The sequence below is a fragment of the Atractosteus spatula genome, chromosome 14 (genome assembly GCF_055471065.1).
Source record: "Atractosteus spatula isolate fAtrSpa1 chromosome 14, fAtrSpa1.hap1, whole genome shotgun sequence".
NCBI lineage: Eukaryota > Metazoa > Chordata > Actinopteri > Semionotiformes > Lepisosteidae > Atractosteus > Atractosteus spatula.
This window is the reverse complement of record NC_142719.1, coordinates 10,263,896-10,284,488: the sequence shown is the minus strand read 5'-3', so window position 1 is coordinate 10,284,488 and position 20,593 is coordinate 10,263,896. Positions and strand designations below refer to the sequence as shown.

At 40.7% G+C, this 20,593-nt stretch overlaps 1 protein-coding gene across 1 annotated transcript; it reads left to right on the top strand.

Annotated features, from left to right (window-relative positions):
* The first annotated feature begins 2,588 nt into the window (after positions 1-2,588).
* nobox (NOBOX oogenesis homeobox) lies at positions 2,589-19,937 on the top strand. The gene is made up of 8 exons (XM_088933510.1): positions 2,589-2,634; positions 5,375-6,259; positions 6,770-6,876; positions 7,756-7,916; positions 8,403-8,512; positions 8,906-9,179; positions 13,304-13,689; positions 19,480-19,937. Exons 1-8 carry the CDS (start codon positions 2,589-2,591, stop codon positions 19,935-19,937), a joined length of 2,427 nt encoding a protein of 808 aa, XP_088789636.1.
* Positions 19,938-20,593: the final 656 nt, after the last annotated feature.

Sequence of the window (20,593 nt, the reverse complement as noted above, 5' to 3'; positions counted from 1 at the left end):
TAACCTGAATGATTGTGTACTGCTAGATGTTTCAGTGGTCGAAACTATACAAAGGATTATAAACATCTTGTTAGATCTTGGTTATTTTGTACAATTTTAATAGCTTCAAAGGATGGTCTCTTTACTGCTGTGTTTCGGTTACTAACCAACAATAACCAATATACTCAGCAATCACAGCCATGCTCGACAGTTCCTACAGTATGTCTCATTATATCCTGTCCAGTAAACAAAGAAGTCAAATGAGCACGTGTTCTGTGGTACCTGGTTACTGCTGGAACACAGCTTTGTTGTCTTAGTGAAAGCGTTCATGAAGCAAGCCAGTCCATTACTCACTCATCTCCCACATGTTTCAAAGGTTCACAATAATCGAATCATTAAAGGTTTAATTACAGAACCGAGAGAGCTAGAACAAACACCATGAGATGCTGGATTCCAAATGACCTGAATTTGCAACCCCAGTTCCGAAGGGAAGCTCAGGGGAAACTTTAGGCTCAGCTGGGACAGGACTGCCCTGCCCTGGTGTGAAACATGCCATTAGTTTGTCTGTCAGCTACTTTTTGCTTGTTTTGGGGTTTCAAACAGCTGGAGAATTCAAGGTACAGTTTTGCATGTAACTTGAAAGCCATCTCAGTTACATTTACCTGCTGAAAATCCTAAAGATCTAATTATTTGAACTTTAATCAAGAGTTAAATGAAGTTGTAGATTATCCACCTGTTATCTGAAATCTCTCTTTGCTTGTGTAAGGGTCATGACCACCTGGACCTACTCTGAAAGCACAGGCAGCGGGAGGATTGCACCCTGAACATACAGTACAGTACCCAATACCCTCGGCAGGCTGCACCCAGTACATTGCAGTACTTACTGTGCATACTGTACTGTACACATGCTTACTTCTCCATCTTTGTGAGACTTCCCAATAGCTCCCATTTTATTGTTATTAATTATAATCTACCTTACATTCAGTTACTTCATTCTAGCAGCTTTGCACCAATCTTGCTTTGTATTACATTGTCAGTATAACATGAGCAGACAGATTTATTTCATTGTAATGATGAGATACTGTACCTGTCTTATAAGGCACATTGCTAGAATGAAAAGATATCTTCTGCAGACCTGGAACATAAGATTGAAGTGACGTTTTCAGGTTAGCAGCACAAAGTCCAATTGTATTCTGTGTTGACTTTGATTTTCAGAAAGCTTTTGATAAAATTCTCCGTAAATGATTAATTCTCAAATTCCATGCAATACGCAGTCGGGGTAGTGAGTGTATTAGAACTGAGAACTTGTTAATGGATAGAAAATAGAAAATGCTGATATTAGTTTTAATTAGTTATGATACAGATCTATATTATGGCCACTGTTCTTAATTTATACAGTAGCAATGATCTACACTCTGTACATTTTAGTATACTAGGTATCTGCATATTATACCAAAATAGAAGGATTAGCAAACACTGTAGAAGCACCAAAAATACCAAACATAAATACAAACGTTTAAACGTGCCATTAAAATTCTCAAAACTATAGTGAACTCCATTAAGTAAGAAAAGTACTTCTGTTTTCATTGAAAGTTTTAAACCAGTTAGAGACATACCTGTACTGTAATGTAAAAATCACAAAGCCTCAAATTTATTAAGCACATTTCACTGTTGAAGATAAATTGAATTAAAGAGATTCGTTTAAAACCACAAAGCTAAGTAAATAATTGGTACGGCTCAATTCTGTGTCCTCCCGTAAAAGAAATCAGAAAAAGTAACTCGCACTGATTTTTTTTGTAAGTAGCTTCTGAGGGCACACACTAACGCCTCGCTTTTACCGTGCATCCGTTTGCAGGATTTTCTGTGTGCTTACGGAGTCGCAGTGCAGAGCCGAAGGCACGCACATACAGTACATTGTGAGGACAATTTGAATACGCCAATTAGTTTACCTAGCAGGTAAGAGGAAAAGGGAACACCTGAGAACACCCCCGCAGAAAAACATGCATTTCCCCGATAGAAGGCGCAACAGCAAGGAAACGACTAAACTGTCGAGAGGCAGAAGCGCTAACCGTTACCCCTGCTTTCCACTAAAATATAAAATAAAGAATTTTTATTTGTATTTGTGTGTGGTTAATTTAAAGATAGCTACAGCTATCAATTAAAGAGAAAGAACACTTTTATGTTTTTAAATACTAAGACAACTGAACAAGGCATACTTTAAAGGACTGAGACTACGAAGGTGAAAAAGCAATCGTCTTAATTCCAGTCAGGTGTTTGCACCTAAAAGTCGCGAAGCAGGTGTTACTTTGGATCGAGCCATTAAATTATCCTGCGATAGTTACATTTTAAACACTAGAAACTTCAAAGCACACCCTTTGACTTAGAACACAAAATTAACCGTTCATTTTCCGCAAATTATCTAATGATCTTCAGATACGAAACCTAAGTTTTTACAATTAAAGAGTGAACTTCAATTATTTCTGTTGGCATCACCCACCCCGTGCAATCTCTAGAGAGATGGGCTATTCTACTTTCAGAAGCGAGGTCAGTCTCAGATTAAAAAAATAAAGTCGATTTGAAACGTTAGTTGACAATATCCTGTTTGTAAAATGGAGAAGAATCAAAGCGAAAACCAGGAGTCCGTTAATGACTTCGGTAAGAAATTGGGTTTCTTATTTTATGCGTGTAATCATTGCATTAGTCAATAACTTAATAAACAAAGCGATTGATTGTAAGGGTATTTTGAACTAAGCATTGTAAAGAACCACCAATTTGCCTTTCCAATAATACCATTTCAGTAATCCCACATGCGAGTTGTGTATTAATGTATAATAATAAGGTACGAATTAAACTCACCTTCCCAGTCAGTTAAGGAACTGTTAATGCATTAGATCCATTATATACTATTTTTACAACTCCAAATACGACTTGTTAAAAGAAGTTAAATTATTTCATATGGAACCTAACTGTTGTCGGTGAAACTGTTTGAAATTACTTTACAATTAGGAAATATTTCGTTCCTCGTTTAATCTGGGTTAGTTGGATTGTTGTGTTTAAAATTCACATTTTACACTGTGAATCGGGGGTTCTTTCGAGTTTAAGAAAGAAAAACACCCCTATAGAATGGTAGCAGATCAGAGTGAAGGTTTCTGTAGTTACCACTTACATTTCTGTCACTGTTTTTCACCTATTGTGGATAAATTGCAGTATTTTGTTGAAACAAACTGGTGATTTGTATACGAACGTGCATGACTATATGAAGTTGCTTGACTGAATAGGCTGTCTGTGGTTTGATACAGTATGTCACCTTGGGGTACTTGTTTACTGGTATTAAATATGCTGGTTGCCTTACAATTCCCATGTTTTAATAGCAGTCTCTTCCATAGTGTAGGCCGTGTTTAATGAAACGGTGACCAAATCCTAAACGTGATTTATCAAGCATCATATATAATCGCCCCAGTTGAACAGATCTCGAAGTGTAAGGAGAAATCTAGCTGCTGTCTCACCTTTGGCATTGATGACTTCCTCATCAATGTATAGAAAATGTATAAAGAGGAAACGGCCGTTTATGGGTACAAGATATCAATAGCAGGAATTAGAGCGGTGAGGAACCATCGGTATTATCTCCGTCTTTCTGTGCAATTTGTTGCCAAACCTTTTATCATTAGAAGATGAACGTGGGTGCAGAGAATCCAGCATACAGTATTTAAGATGCAAGTAGCCAAAGCTGATTTATCAAGCAATACATGTAGTATCATAATTTCTACAGTTCAACATACCATACCAGAGCCTGTAGCACATAACTGTACAAATGAAGAGACTTTGATAAACAATGATCAATGTTACTCTCTTTTCTGGCTTCTTGGGATGTAATGTGCCATGTTGTTTCCAGACTTTTAAATGTTTGCATATTTCATACAGTGCTGCTAAAATGCTTGGAATCACTCACAGAGAAACTTGGGAAGGACATATATGTATCTAAAGGAACAAGTAATAGGTTTATTCCATGCTGAAAAAAAAGGAAAAAAGAAAACGCAACGTTTCAGCCGTGTCACACCTGAAGAAGGCTCCACGGCTGAATCGTTGTGTTTTCTTTTTTCCTTTTTTTTTCCAGCATGGAATAATCCTATTACTTGTTCCTTTGTAGCCTACGCATGCTGACGCAGATACCCACCTGAACATATATGTATCTATATACACATGTATATGTGAATTCCTATCCCAGCACTTTCTGTAGTTGGACAGGGGGGTCCTTATTTTGAGGGACTGCAGGATAAGGAGTCCCCAGGTTTAGAGTACTGGGGGTAGTGAGACCCATAGAGCTGGAGAAGATGAAAGTGGGAAATGTGTGATGGAGGTCTGCAGTCAGTGAGGGTCCTGATTTCAATTCCAATGTCTCCACAAAGCATAACATCAACTTCTGGTACTTGTCAGGCACCTGTAGACTTTGCAGTGATGTCAGTGGGGGGTGTAGTGCTCATGCAGCCAGTACTGACTCACCTGGAAGGACTGTGGAGCTCACAGCAGTTCAAATTCTGAATGGCTCTGACAGGTGTGTGTATTTAAGGCCCTCTTTTTCCCCAGTGCAATGAAGTGGCTCAGTTAGTACGCTTCCTAGTAAGAGGAGTTAATAGACAATTAGTGGTTACAACTTGAGTGGGTGCCAAACAGAAAATAACTGATATTTCCAAAGAAATGTGAAGGGCACCCAAAATGGCATATCAGATAAAGAAGAGAAGATGTGTGTGCAAATTAGGTAAGCTTCTCTTACAAACCATCTACACATTGAGTGAAGGCAAAGTATAAATTCAGGATAATTGTATTGTTGGTATATGCGACCTGAAGAGGAGTGTTTACTCTCGTTAATCAAAGTATTGTTTAACAAAGTAAGTGTGAAAAGAGTTATTTAGAGATGTGAATGGCAGAATCAATAAAATATTTAGGGTTTTTTTGTATTTAACACCAATTATGCTTGTTAAGAAACAGTATCAGAGGCTCATTAGATGTTGCAGGGATAGATAATTTGGTATCAAATGAAGGATGAAAAATAAGTATTCAGAATACACCAGCATTTTTGCTAATCAGAAGGAAAAGAACTGTATTTAACGGTATTGAAAACATAATTGATGTCAACTATATGTATTGTTCAGAACCAGGCTCCTTACATGAGGATGGAATTATAACCCTGTTCAAGTGGGGAGCTGCAGCAGCATGTGTAGGCTGCAAAGGAAGAGGTGAAGGTTCATTACATTCTGAAAGGTCAAGAAAAGAAACTCAATATTTCGGCTGTGTCTGAAGAAGGCTCCACAGCTGAAACATTGTGTTTCTTTTCTTTAACATTCAGCATGAAATGAACCTCTACCTTTTCCTTTACAATCCTGTTGTTTCTTTGCAGAGGAAGAGCAAGATGGCCTGCTATGTAAAGAGCAGCTGGAGAGTGACCCAGAGAGCAAGGCTCAGCTGGGTCTGAGGCTGCAGCTGTCCTGTGAGGAGGATGAGGTGGTGGGAGAGGCTGTGGCGAAAGATGTGAAAGCAGAGGCAGAGGAAGAGGAGGAGGAGGGGATCAGGAGGGAGATCACAGATGTGAGGGAGACCCCCCCCATGTCTGCCTACCGCACGGTCATCATCGACAGTGAGCAGGCGGGGGGCGGACCAGAGGAGAGCAGCGTGGTGAGCTCAGAGGAGGACTTCTGTGTGCTACAGGTAGAGGGTCGCGGGACCCCCAGGGGGAGTGGCCAGTTCCTTGGCCAACCTAGCATGGAACCCGAGAGCCAGATGAACTTTGTCACTGTCTGTGGACGAGTAACAGGATTGTTCGACTCCCGGAGGAGGGAGCAGGCAGAAGAAGAGTTTTCCAGCTTGCCCACCCCATACTGCCCGCAGAACACCTCAGGCTCATACCATGAGGAGGAGCACACGCCACAGCTGGGTACCAAGAGGCCTCGGCAAGCTGCAGCGAGTCCGGCTCAGCAGCAGACGGAAGGACCCATAAAGCTAGAACAAACCGAGGCTTCGTCCAGTGACCCTGCCTTGGTGATCCCCTCCAAAGTGCTTAACCTGACCGAGTTTCAACCAGTTGACCTCAAAATCAACTCTGCTTACGTCACTCGACGCCATACCCGCTACTCCAGCCGGGCTAAAGTCTTCCCAAACTACAGGGCAGCCGGAGGTGGGGCGGCCCTGGGAGACTCGAGGGATGGTCTGAAACAGGATGAGTTAGCCGACAGCGGGCTCATGCCTCCTGTGCCCAAGAAGAAGACAAGGACCCTCTACACCACTGGTTAGTTCTGTCGTCCTCGTCGCTGATTAAACTCTTCGGTCACTTCCACTGGACAGCTCACCAGTGGAAGAGTCAGAAGGTGACTCAGTAGAAAAAAGTGAGTTGATCATCAATAAACAACTAGCAATCGGACCAAAAATACGCCAGTATATTTACTTTTACTCTTCCTTAAGCTACTATAACAATTTTATTTTGAAATTTATTAATTTATTTGCCAGAAAATCTCATGGGACTGTGCCATAATCTATTGTGTTTCTTACAAATTGTGATATAAATCCATACAGCTGGATTTTCTTTAGCACTTTGGGTAGGGAACTTTGCTCAAGGGTTGAGGAGGAATCAGGAATCCAGAACCCTAACTATTATGCCACACTTCCACCCCTTTTCTTACAGTTTCCTGGAACCTTAAAATAAAGGTAGCATTATTTCTTGAGTTATGAGAATGAGTGGTTCATTGTCCTCAAATTTACTGGATAGTTTACTACTCTAACGTTCTTGCTGCCTTTGCAGAACAACTGGAGGAGTTGGAGCGCCTGTTTCATGAAGACCACTATCCGGATGGAGACAAGCGCAAAGAGATTGCCGCAGCGATAGGCGTCACACCCCAAAGGATCATGGTGAGGGAATTGGTCATTCGCTTCCTTGTACTTGGGGGTTGATTTTTGTTCTGCAGCTTCTGCATTATTGTTCTAAAAGTCTGTGGGGGGGGTTTAAAACTTGGGCCACCAGGGGCAGTGTGAAAGCTAGAAATCTGTAAATGAATGGAGAGATTTGGAAAGCAATTTGATCAAGCAAGTCCAGCCTCCTGCATACTTTCTGTGGCAGAAAGGTTTATTCTCTTGATGCATAGGACATATTGATACCTTCCTCTCTTGTTCTCTATTTGACTTTACCAGACGTGTTACTCAGTAGGTTAAGTTGAGTGTATACCGGTTCTCAGTCAGCTGTCTTACTAATGAGGTGATTTAGTGCTTAGATAGCCAAAAATAAAAATTATGCCAATATCCAAAACACACATACCTTTTTAGTAAATAGTAAATATTGATGTTTCTTTTGATGCTCAATATATACATTGAAATGAAATATTTAAATTATTTAAACCATTAACGTGCATTGTTTGTATTGTGTTTTTCTGCATGGAATGAGTGTATGTTTCTATATTCTGCAAATTTAATGCAATTTGGATTTCTTGCATGCTCTCATTGGTTCAGAAATATAGAATATTTCAGTCTTTTGCACATAATTAAAAGCGATGCAGATTTTAAAAACAGGGATGTGGTAATAGTTAGATTCAAACCCTTCTTCTCTGTCTTTGATTGCAGTCTAATTTCAGCTTTTCAATTTAAGGCGTCTTATTGACAGGAAGAATATTATCTGTGCTGCCAAAAGCACTTTCACAATAGCATATATAAAGTCCACCATCTTCCTCTCTCCTGTGTATTACTGTCTGTGTCTCAATCCAGTCTTCAATTGCAGTGACATGCTTCCCTCTCCAGGTCTGGTTCCAGAACCGTAGAGCAAAGTGGAGGAAAACGGAGAAGAGCAACCTGAAGCAGGAGAAGAAGTCATCTGCGAGTAGCATGGGAGTCACACTGACCAGCACCATTGCAGTGCCCCAAGTGTCCAGCCATATTGCCCTCACAGCGCCCCCTGCTGGGTAAGGTTTACATGTCTTACAGGCATGTAAGATGCAAAGTCACATGCCTAAGAACACAGTCCTCTCTATAGTCCCTACTTTTGTACATAAAGGTGTGTGATTTTCTTATTTTATTTTTATAGAGACAAGTCTTGTGCCTTCTTCACTGTCCAATTACATTGTTGAGGGAATTAGTTTGATTGATATCTGCTTAAAGAAGACAACAAGCACAGAGTGAAAGAAAAGGAAGTGACAGCATCCTGCTGGTTACAGTGCCATGTCGTTGGAACCAGTTAATTGAGAACCGTGCCAAAATAGCTAGATAAGATCCTCAGATTAAATAGTTTTAATAAACAAGCATTTGAGTGGAATTCTTCATTCGTAACCTTTTCCTATGTCCTTGTGATCTTGATCATCTTAGGTATTTTTAACACCAACACTTTCCACTTACCGTACATGCATTATTGAAACTTCAGCCTGTTGTGTTCAATCTGTGTCTCTTGCTAGAGGCGGTGTGCTGGCTACAGTTCACAGCCAGCCCATTGTCCCACGGATTGTTCCACAGCCGAATCAGAGTCACTTCAGTGGAGTGATGACCACCTCCTCCAGCCCTCCTGGTGAGAATCCCAAAGTTTATTTATTAAAAACTTCTGTGCTGCACTTTTCATATGGTTTTACTCTGATCGGTGGAATCAGCACAACACTTTAAAACGGCAATAGTATGACCTCATGCATTTTGTGCAATCTATGCTTTTTTTGAATGTCTGGCACACATTTGTTCCCCCACTGTTCAAAAGGGATGTATTCTGTACAGTAATGCATTCATGTCTTATTCAAAGCACAATGTCCTTTGCCAAAAAACATCACAAAACTTAAGATCAAAGTTGGCTGTTGGCTCTGCTGGGCGGCCCGCTGCTACCCATCAAGGTTTCTAGTGGGAAGCTCAATCAAGATTTCGAGTGGACCATCCTTCAGTGTTGTCAGTTTCCAATGCTGTTTGCTTTGCACAGGCCTGATGATCACAGGACACAGAATGGCTGCAGAGATGGGACAGGCTACACTGGCGTCCGCTGGCCAGCAGGGGGCACCGATGGATTACCTGCCGTGCATCCCCAGCCCTCCCCCTCTGCGTCGTGCCAGCTTACCCCTCGGCACCGCCTTCAACCCCACCAATCATATCATCCCCCTGATGCTGGACACCCCTGAAAGCTCAGGCACACAGGGCTCCCAGGAGGGCCCTCCCAGGGAAGGCCTGAGCTACAGCCTGCACAGCGAGAGCTCTGGGTGAGTGGAGAATGCAAGCTTGGCATCCAGAGCATGACCATACTTCACCACAATCGCTAAAGGGTCATGTCTGCCATTTCATGTTTATTGCATTTCTGACACAAAATGTACGGAATGGTCAAGCTCTCTTATACTTTATTGAAAAAGCAGGTTTATTGGAATGAGAACTTAATCATGGCTGCCTGCATTTCATGGTAACAGTGTTACATGCGATAAAAAGGTCAAGCAGCTTGGAAAGGTGGAAACTCACTTCCTATCCCCTCCACCTTTCGGGGTGCGTCGCTCTTAACACAGCCCCGTCACCCTCAGGGGTGTGTCGCACTTAACACGGCCCTGTGTCACACTTGAAGAATTTGAAATCACACTCTCTCAATTCAAAGCAAAACCACATAATTATCATATTGCTGGCTGAGACCTTTGAATGTCAGTGTTTTACTATCAATAGTTTAGTAATGTAGTAACCATGTGTGTTAAAAAGTTGTGATATTTTTGCTCAACTGTTAGATGATTTGCTGCTGTAGGTCAGTTTCCCAACAGCTGTGTTGTTTTTCTGTCGGCGATACACAGTTAAACAAAGGAATTAGAACTCTTTATGCTTTAATTTGTCACCATGTAAACTAGACCATATAGAAATCGGAAACATTCTTTATTAGTTTTATCCCTGTTGCACACAATTTCTTTTTCAGACAGCAAGGACCAGTATACAGTAGTTTTTTTTCTGTGGTTCACCAATGACAAATCCTTAGAGAATGTTTGCAGATCATGTTATAAACAAATTATCAGTTCATATTGGTATGCATGTTCCTTGTTTGAAATACATCTGCTGGAGGTTTTTATGTTGAAACTGCATTAATTTTTCAGAGATCAAAGGGTGACCTTTCTTTTCAAGTGTGTGTGAGCTATTTCAGGTATACTCCCCGTGAAATCAAAGCACTTTTTCTTTTTTCTTACTTTCATTTGTTAAAACCTAGACCACTATTATTTTATGGGCTCTTGGTTTTAAGAGAGGCAGATTTATAGTTGGAAAGAGTGATGAATAAATAATATCAGTGATGAAAGCCTTTCAGTTTTCATACTGTTGTATGACAGGAATTGGCAGCTCCAGTCTTCAATGTGATGGAATCCTGCAGGTTTGCCTGTCAGTCATCTATTGATGAAGAACAGTTAATGTGACATTTTATCTGGGTAATTAGTTTAATTGTTTAATTAAGATCAGATCATAGGTGGAAGGGAACTAGAGGAGTCTGTGGTTCTTCATGAATGGAGTTTTCCATCCCTGATCTACATTGTAGATAATATAGGGGTGTTTTCAAAGAAAAGGAAAAAACACTGCTAATGGGTGAGAAATCCAGAAATGAGAAAAAGCATAACAAAGAATGAACAGAAGTGTTCTGTTCATTGCAGTGGCAGACATAAAGCAATTTGTCATATTGAGTTTTGTTTTTTAGTATATCATCACAAGATAAAGGTGTTTTGACAACATGTAAAAAATCCATATGCTGTGTGAGAATGACAGCGGTTTGGTTCTGTCTAAAAATGATCCGTCTACCCCCTGAGACAATCAGTAGAAGGGGCTTTAACATAGGAGTGCAGAGACCCCATATCTAAAATGGGCTGATTTATTGATGATGAATATTGTATGTAAAACTCTACAAGTTACAGTTAAGATGTCCTGGTAATTTTATTCATTTGATTTACAATATATAGAGGCAATGCTTATTCTTTGAACTGTACATGTTACTAACACAAATCTGGAAATAACTAATAATGTACTCCAGGATGCTTTGTGAAGATCTGATTCCTCTTACATTCGCTCCCAGACCTTTAGCCTGGCAAAACCATCAAGACAATTTTTTTCATGCTGAACTGTGCCAAGGGCTTCCTCCACATGCTTTTTTCATTCTGTGATTACAGAGCAATGACAGAGAGCAAGTGGATCTGCTTGTTAATTAACTCGGTCGCATTAAAAGTGTGATGATCTGAGAATAAAAAAAAAACATAGCCTAAAGCTATAGATGACCATCTCATGTCTGTGCCCAAATATTTTAAAGCAAAGAGAGGATGTTAAGAAATTACTCTGCTCAGGGTGACACTGGGTAAGTGTCATGATATCTCAAGAGCAGCTCATGCTGATTATGAATTGAATTGGCATGAAAAATAATTATAGCGTGAGACTAATGTAGTGCCTTTGAGAGAGCTAACACACATTAGCAACAGTGATTATAAATGAGATATTACAGCTTCTAATCAAAGCATGCACATGAGCGTAGTCTTTAAGAAAACCTGTAAGATTCGATTTGGCAAGGAATGCAGTTTAATCAACAGCTAAAAGTCATTAATCACGCCTTAACAGTTTCATAGTTTTTGGTGTGATTTCTACAGTGTGGTTTGTGAAATGAATTATTCGTATTAAATTGATTTAGGAAGATTAAATTGTCAAATGGAGCAAATTATGGTTTAGTGGTTTTGGAGCTTTGGCAAGAGGCTACAAAATATTATGCTTTTGCATAATGAGACGTAGTGCTTGCAAAGAACTAAACAATTAACAGCTGTATCCAATAGCTTCACTTATTCTTGAGGCAGAATTTCTGTTTTGTATCCATATGCAGTATGCACACTTTACTTTGCATACAGAATTGCCATTGTTTTCTGCAATCTTATGAGAACTCCGTCACTGAGCAAATGAAATCATGATCAGTTCTGAGGTTTGTTGTATACAAGGCTGAAGGGTAGTTTTCAGCAGTGATTAATAGCTGACATTTGTTTAATTTGCAAGTGTCAAGTGTGATGCAAATTCAATAATTTTTTAACATTATTTTGCATTATAGAAAAGAAATATTTGAAAATGTTTAAAATATTTTCAATACATTAATGGTAATGAAACAAAGAAAAGCTCTATAAAATATTTTTTTCATGCAAAGGTGTCCACAAGTGGAAGATTACATAATATTGTTGAGGCTAGGTTTAATATTGATAATGTTGTGTGAATGAATGGTGTATGAATGGGCAGGCTTGTGATTTCATCGTCCCTGTCATGCTTGCTCATGCTGTAGTATCACTAACTGCACAGGAAACACTATCGATGGAGCTCTCAGTCAGGCCATCGCCACAACGAGTACCAACGAGATCAGGAAGGAAATCAATACCACCTGTATTTAAGACCTGCCCTTGTGACTCTACGATGCCCAGTATTAGTGTGTTTTCACCTGGTTTATGCATTGTCATCTGTGAGCTACTTTGTTTTCGGCTGTGCTAGTTTACCGACCTTTACTCACTTTTCAGATTACCTTCTGGCTTTTTGCTCATGGTCTCTCTGGTTTGGGGGTTTTTGCCTCCTCAGTTTTGACTTTTGGATCTCCTTTGGTACCTTGACTTGTGTTTTCATGGCCTTGACCCCTGCCCGTTTGCCAACTTCTATAATAATATCTAAACATTGAAAACAAAATAAAAGTTCAAGACATACTGTATTAAATGAAATACAAAAATATTAGTACAGTAATAAACTTTCTTTTGGCAATGCTCTTTAAATGAAAGAAAAATTCTAAGTAGAAGCTGAAGAATGTGCTTAAGACCTTCCAAGAACTGGCAGTTCCGGGTGTTTAGAGCAAGACCATTCACCCAGCATGGTGCGGTGTGACACAAAACACCGCCTCATGGACATCAGAGTGTGAATGTGATGTGTTTTTGTAACATCTCAGCATTCACTTCAGTTGTTCTCTTTGTCACTCTCCTCCCTTCGATGTCAAACATGATGTCTGTCCATTTTTCCTTCCCAGTCCTGTTCACCCATCTTCTGCCAGTCCCTTATCTGTTCCTTCTCTTCCACCTCCTGCTCTTCTGCCACTTTTCTTCTGTCTCATCTGAAGTGGAACCAGATATCCCCCCTTTCTACCTTCCAGCTCTCTTCAAGATCCACTTGTTGTGTGTTCAGCTCTCACTTTTTGTTTTTGTTAAGGTTTTGCTGTGAATTGTTTGTACCATTACATTTTCCAGTTCAGTAATTGTCTTGACCATAAGTTACCTTGAAAAGTAACATCAGCTAAATTGAGAATTTTAATGATCAGTACTATTGCAGAGAGCAATTCTTTTAAAATAGTTTAGTAACAAAGTTATTTCTTTTCCAGATCAAATACCTCCTCACTGTGTGACTACAATGAACATTTGGGCACCTCCGTGAAGGTGGACACACAGCATTATCTCCACAGCAACCCGGGCACCAATCAGCTGGCTTCTTACCAGCTGAGCTCGTTTCCACAGCAGCACAGCAACCTGCTGCCTACCCATAGCCTGAACTCTGGCCAGCTCCCCCAGTACCAGCGCCTGCCCTATCTCAACACCAGCTGCCCCCCAAGTGCCAGCCTGGCACCCACCCCACCTGTGGACTCCAACCCCTCCTACCTCGCTTTTGGAGCAGCTGGCAACACTGGGGTCATGACCTATGCCTCAGGAGGCCGTGCCTACTTCCAGACACAGGGAGGCAACCAGATTCTGTTGCAGCAGGGAGTCCACGGTGAGTTCCTTTGAATTTGGTTGTGTATCAATGTCTAAAGGAGAAATAAGTTTAACAGTTAGAAGTTCTATAGACACACATTTTTAAACAGGTAATGAGGACTGACATATGTTCTTAGCATGTTTACATCAATGGCAACATGTTTCAGGAGCCAAGGAATAAATGCAACAAATAAAAAAAAAACATATAATTGGGATAGAAAAATTGTTCTAAATAGTAAGATAAATGCAACACAAATGAGAAAGGACAGAGGATCTAGAGGGCTCATTTAGGGAACAATCCTTTAAGATTTATTTGGACAATAACAGTAATAAAGAGGTGAGCTCAATTGCACTGTTGTTCAGTGAAGAACATAAGAGCCCCACTATGATGTATGGCTGTGTATCCAGATGCTTAGCGACTTGCTACGAGAACTTCACACCTTCCTGAATTTCATGTGCTGTGAATGACTGGTTTCTGCTAATGCAATCTCAGTGAATATTCCCATATTGTTGCATTGGCCTCAGTGTTACCTTACTTACCTTTCCTCAGTGTTGCCTTAGTGTTACTGTACAAGGTTTCTTAGAGTACTTCTTATTCAGCCACAGGGATCAAGAAAGGTTTTTAAAAAGATAGGTCCAGGTTTGTTTATGTAACAGGTCTGGAAAATCACAACATCATCTGCAGGTCTCTGAAGAGTGTGCAAACTCTTGGTGAGCAGCCAGCATTGCTGTGTACCAGGTATGGCATTCTCCTAGGCTTTGTGGATCAGGCTCTGAGAGTTGAAAAGGAGTCATGGGGAATTTTATAGTTTGTGGGAACAGAGCATACAGATTTACTAATAATACAGATTTGTTACAATAGTGTGATATCCTTATATTGTACACCCTAAATGTATTGTGTACACTTTCCTTAAATTTATACTTATTGTTAAAGCGTTTTGTGTAGCCTTTCAGAAGGTAATATGCAGGCTACATAAAGCCTAGTTATAGGAAGTTTGATCCTTTCCATAATCTTAAAGTTAGCATGATGAAAAGGCGATTCATCAAAGAAACAAAATGTTCCACCTTCACACTCTCTGAGGACTGCCTCATGGTATTGAAGATGGAAGCTTCACCTTCACAGCTTTCACTGCACATGGTTAAGAATGTAACACCTGTGTGCCTCACTGAGCAAATGTACTGAAACAAGACGCTATAAGAGGTGCCACTGTAAGAGGGCCTTCTCTGCTAACAGCCCTTAATGTATCAACATGCCCTTGGTGCATGTCCGTCCTGAAATGGAGGAGCTGATGTCTGAAACTGGCCCCTACAGATTGTCCTTACTGAAAGGTACAGTTGTGAACCTATAGTGATTTGCATCCATCCAAATTGACTTTGCCAATCAGTAATGGATGTTACTGGCCAGAAGCTGTTCTTTGTGTGAGTGAAAAGAACAAATGGCCAATTTAACATCATCTTCTTAGGGCCATCATGAAGGTTTCTGGTTTCCTTTCAACCTGAGTACTAAATTACCTAAATTAACTCAGTATTTGCTTAATTGAACATGTTGAAGCTTTTCCTTGTTCCTTAGAAGCTGGAAGTTTAACGAGACTTATAAAATCTGCTGGACAGCGGCTATGAGGACCGGAACTGGTTACTCCTTCCATAACCATACTTAACCTTTGGACAGTATTATAGGATTAGCCAAAATATGATGAGCTACTGTATGTAATCACAATTGGAATAAGTTTTACCAAACTGGCTTAGTTTGTTTTAAGTAATTGAACCGAAAACAAGTCTGGTTATGTCTATCTAATTCACACTTTGCAGGGCTTTGTGTATAAGCTTTTCAGTCCTTCACCACACCGTCTCAAGTTGCCATTTTATGGATTAGAGGATGTTTCACACTCTGTGCTTATAAAAGGCTTTATCTCTTTCTCGGAGAGCACTTCAAAATGGCGAATAGACTGTTTAATGTGTTTCATAACACACACGGGCTCCAAGGCTTCAAGAGGTGAAAGGGAAGGTGACATTTTTAAATGGCAGACTAATAAAGGCAGAGTAGCAGCTAATAGATGAGTCATCAGTCTTCTCTGATATTCCTTTCATTCTGGAGTGTTATTCCATCTCTTTCCCCTGAGGTCAAAGGACATGACAGCCGTGGTTTCTCTGGCAGACTTGTTTCTATAACATATAATAAATAAAATGACAAAAAAGAGATTTTTTTCATATCCATCCAATTCCTAAAGTATATTGCTTCAGGGGAGGAAGGCCAGAGGGTCAAGCATTTTGCCCAGATTGGATGCGCTGAGCCTTGTAGGAAGGCCGTTGAGGATCACTCAGACGGCCAGGCTCCGACACCAAGCTGCCAATCACTTAGTTTCAGAAGCTATAGATTTTTTTTGCTTTGCTGCATGTGTTGCTCCGCTGGTATGAACGGACAGGGCCTGTCAGCCTGTCCTCTTTCAGTCGCAGTCAGTGGGCTGGGGGAGGCTTCTTTATTTCCTGCCCCGTCAGCCCTCTGAATGCTTCTAGAGGTGACCAGGTTTGGGTGTCATTCAGTGAAGTTCGAGTTTTGTTTCCTGATTTCTCAGCTGGTATACCTTGGCACAGTGGTATGCCTTCAGCCATTAACAGGTCTGAAAAAAAGCCACACTTGGGCGAAAACAACCCAAAATATTTTTGTTTTATATTGTTTATACTGTTCATTCGTGGTATGAAGTAACCAAACCAAAGTGTTGTGTTGCATATTTAGTACACACACGTGACAAAGGCCATGCTCCAAGATTTTTCGTGTGGGAATCACTTGCGCGGCGAGTTCAGTTTTTCAGATTTGTCAGATGTAAAAAAACAAAAACAGAATACTTGAGAGTGGCTGAGCCAGAGCTTCTTTGTTTCACTGACAGCGATTCTGCAAAGCTGTTGAGTTTACAACATGAGGCCTGCACAGAGATGCAGGCTGTTTTCATATGCGCACTGAAATGAACAAGGGCTCCTTTAGCTCCATCCAGAGTTTGTCAGTTTGTCCTGGTCATTTACCCTGTTGAATGCATCTGGATGCAGCTTGGTAATGGGTTTATTTATAATTCTAAAAACAAATCAAGAGAAACTTAGGAGAAAATTGGAAAGAAGCTGGCATTGTACTATGGGTATGCGTTTACTGTAGCTGTCATACTGTACATAAAAATGAGAATGCGTGTCAGTGTGTCCTGCAATCGAATCTGGCCTGTTCAGGATATATTGTATCCCATCTTGCTTTTATCATAAAGGGTCTTGGTTGCTGTGATGTTTGCCAGAATTAAGGCTTGTGGATGGACTATTGTTAGAGTGGATGTACATTTCCAGTATGTCCAAGGTGATAAATTCAAATTTGTTACTTTACCTCTAAACTACAGTCTCGGCTAGTTTTGTTCTCTCAAGATGTATATACTGTATATACCTTCTTAAGCATCTGCCACTTTATCTTTCTCGTGTGTCTGTCCCACTTTTTGTGAATGGTATATATAGCCGAGACTGTATTTTGCTCTATTCAACACATTGCATACAGTATGTACAAGCCTTAATAGCAATGTTTTATTTTTTTCCTGTTTTACCACTTCAATGCGTAACATCTTTAGGGTGTTTAGGCCATTTTGTCAGGCTATTGCATAACGGCTTTGTTCAATTTTTCATGCTGCATTCTGCCGAAAGCATCTTAAAACACTGAACAACCACAACAAAAATAAAACTGTCAGATGATATTATTTTGGTAACCATAAAAAAAGCTAAAAGGATAAATTACAAATGTTTCTCTTTCAGTTTGGAGGCATAGAAAGAGACATCAAGTGTGGCTGGAAGGTTTTTCCATTATTCACAAGTCTCGGTACTGAAGGATTTTCCTTGCAAGCAGGGTCTATGAGAAATTAAAGTGCATTTTATATTTATGTAGCTTGATTTATTTAGTGTATTATGGGGTCATGAAGCAGATCTCTGAAATTAAATGCATTTCAAGTTATTCTACAATTTATGTGTGTAATTGAACTATAGTTAAATTATTTTCTACTATATATTCTACACTAAACACTGCTGTTGCATCTTTTTACAGTTACTCAGTATTATTTACTAACTTAGTATTCAGTTAAGCATTTTGCCTATGTGCACTTCACAGTAAACAGAAAATAACATGGACCAGATACTTGCTGGCTGGAACAATCTGTAAATGTATCTATGTCCAGTTGAGTAGGATTGTCATACTGTAAGATGGTTCACCAAAAAAATAATTCAAAAGCACCCGTTTGGTTTGGAGCCATCTTACAGTATACAGTATGTCCAAATGTCGTGACCCAGTATGAAGCAGCCTGGAAGTGAATTGGCTTTCCTAAAGCTGTCTCTGTCTGATTTCATAAATTTCAGATTTGGTAGTGATGATAAATTTCAAATTGGTAGTGATGTAAAGTTTAGAGACTCTATTGTAGGCTTGGCGGCGAGACACTTTATCTTTATAGATTCTAGCTGTATTTCAGCACAAGGACAAAACTGCCTGGCTGAATAGAGGTCAATGAGAACAGCGTCTGAGATGATTTATTGTAGTGCCAAGGTTCAAGAGCTTTGGACCAGCCCTTGTACTGAACTACATAGTACACGAGCAGTTTGAGGTACAGATCTGTCTTAAACCCATTTGGCTGTGAGAACAAAAGCCAGGCCACAAGGATGAAATCATAACTTCCCCTCTGACGAGGTGGAATGAAACAAGCAGTTGCTGCAGTAGGGAAGATGAGGTGTAGGGGAGGATGATGCACAGGTAAGAATGTCTGTTACCCATGTTTGGTTCTTTGGATGCGGTGGTGCAGTAGCTCTTTGCTCTTGGACCTCAGCTGCCAACTATTAATCTCATGTCTGTGCATGTTCAGATGCAGCACCTTGTATTGGACTTCTGTGTGGCCCAAGGCAAGCTGGAATAGATAACAGACATGAAATAACCAATTATGTACATGCAATAACTAACAAGCAGGAGCACTTTTCAGCTTTACCTGGAGTGACGTTTCCTGTTGGATCACTATAGGACCACTTAAAAGAATATTTTTGCTCCTACTCCGTTATCCTCATCTACTTTTCTATTACCTTGTCTTGGAATTCACGTTTCACCTTATGTGAAGTTTTATGTCTGTTTGTTTCTTCTGCAAAACGATTCCAGAAACCTCAAGTTTAATTAATAATCAATAATACATTTACAACGTGGATTTAAAAGGTCATTTTAACATAATAGCTTCCCAGCAATATTAGAAATTCTCCAGTGTTGACATATAAATTGCTTTTGTGTTTTTTCAACGGAAAATTGCAATGCTTTTTTTGATATTGGGCATCTGCTGCAGGATATAGTGATTGTTTAGGCCCTGTTCCAGAACCACTACACTGACTGACAGAAAATGCAGGAGCATTACTTATTACTTATGTTACTTGCTAAGGAAATGTTTGCTGTAGTTCTACACTCCAGTGAGGCAGTCTCTATTCTCTAATAAAAATATTTGGCAGGGTGCCTTTCTTCAGGGGAACCAGGTATTGTACCGTTGGGTGGAAATAGCCATACCGTTTTTAAAATAGCCAATTTAGTCAACCAATTTAAAACAGCCAATCAGGTTATTCTGCTTATCACCGGGAGGAGGGAGGAAGCCCGAGTATCCCAAGCACATTCCCAAGACCATGTGGAGAATATGCAACACAGTATCCAGGGTTGGAACTGAAAACAGGACCCTGATGCTGTGTGGACTGTGTGGACAGCAGTGCTAACATTGTATCACCCAGGCACCCGCTCTAAAGCAATAGAGTTCATCTGATTTGTGTTGTGTTTCAGGGGGAATAACAACCTTTCAGGCCTTTCCGTGGAACGACATATACGGCCAGCCCAGCCAATACGCCCCTACACTCTATCAGAGAGCGCCGTACCAAGGCCTAGCCCGGGAGCAAAGCCTGTATCAGCAGGCCCCAAGCCTGATGCCAACCCAGCGTTATATTCAGGTCCAGAGGCCCGCCGCAGGGTCGGCACAGAACCTTTTCCAGGGGACCCAAAGAATACTCCCTGCTCCAGCTGTGTACCAGCCTCCCCGGCCCATGCGGGCTGAATTCCCGGCCCCGGAGAGCTCCGAATGTCAGGACACGCCGGCTGGGACAAAAGAGCCGGACTCCAGCAACAGTAAGTCAGACTGCGACTCCATACAGCAGACGCTTCCTGAGCAAGTTACAAGCCAGCAAGCCCGAGGCACGGAATCCGACACGACATTCGAGTGTGACTTTTCACCCATTCACTTCTGAATGCTTATCTAGCTTTTTTTTCTGTTACCTTGTTTTGTATTTGGACTCGGGGATTTTGCTTTCAATTAAAAGGCTTGGCTGAAAGTGACGTCAAAGGTGTTTTCTCTTCGTTCCCTGAGCAGCAGTGCAGAGGTCTGGGTGGGCATGACTTGGCCAAGCTGTTCTGAGCTTAGCTGTGCCACAACAGCCACTGCAACTTGCCTGTGAGTTTACAGTGTTATCAGTGAAAGATTCACCATTCCCCAGCAAAGTGTCATAGAGCTGACAGTGTACCAGGTAGTGTGGGTGGTAATAGCGGAGAAGAGTCTCCACAGTTCTTGTTGTTATAGGTGCAGCAGTAAGCCGAGATAATGAACTGTTGATTCCAAAGCTGGAAAGTACAAAACAGAAAAATAATTAGTGACTCCAGATGTAAAAAAGCCTAGTATTAAGCTTGTGCACACCTAGTGTAAGCTCTTCCGTTAGCCATGCCCAACCTTAACAACAAAACGGGGGTGGCACCACAGTTGTCTAGACCAGGACCACCCTAAATACACAGAACTCCTCTTTCAGACACAGGAAAGTTTTAGCATTTCCCATGTCACCTGTTCCCTTTCTTCTCCTGATGTCAAAAAAGGAGTTAGTCACTCTAAATTGCCTGTATGTGTGCACCCTGC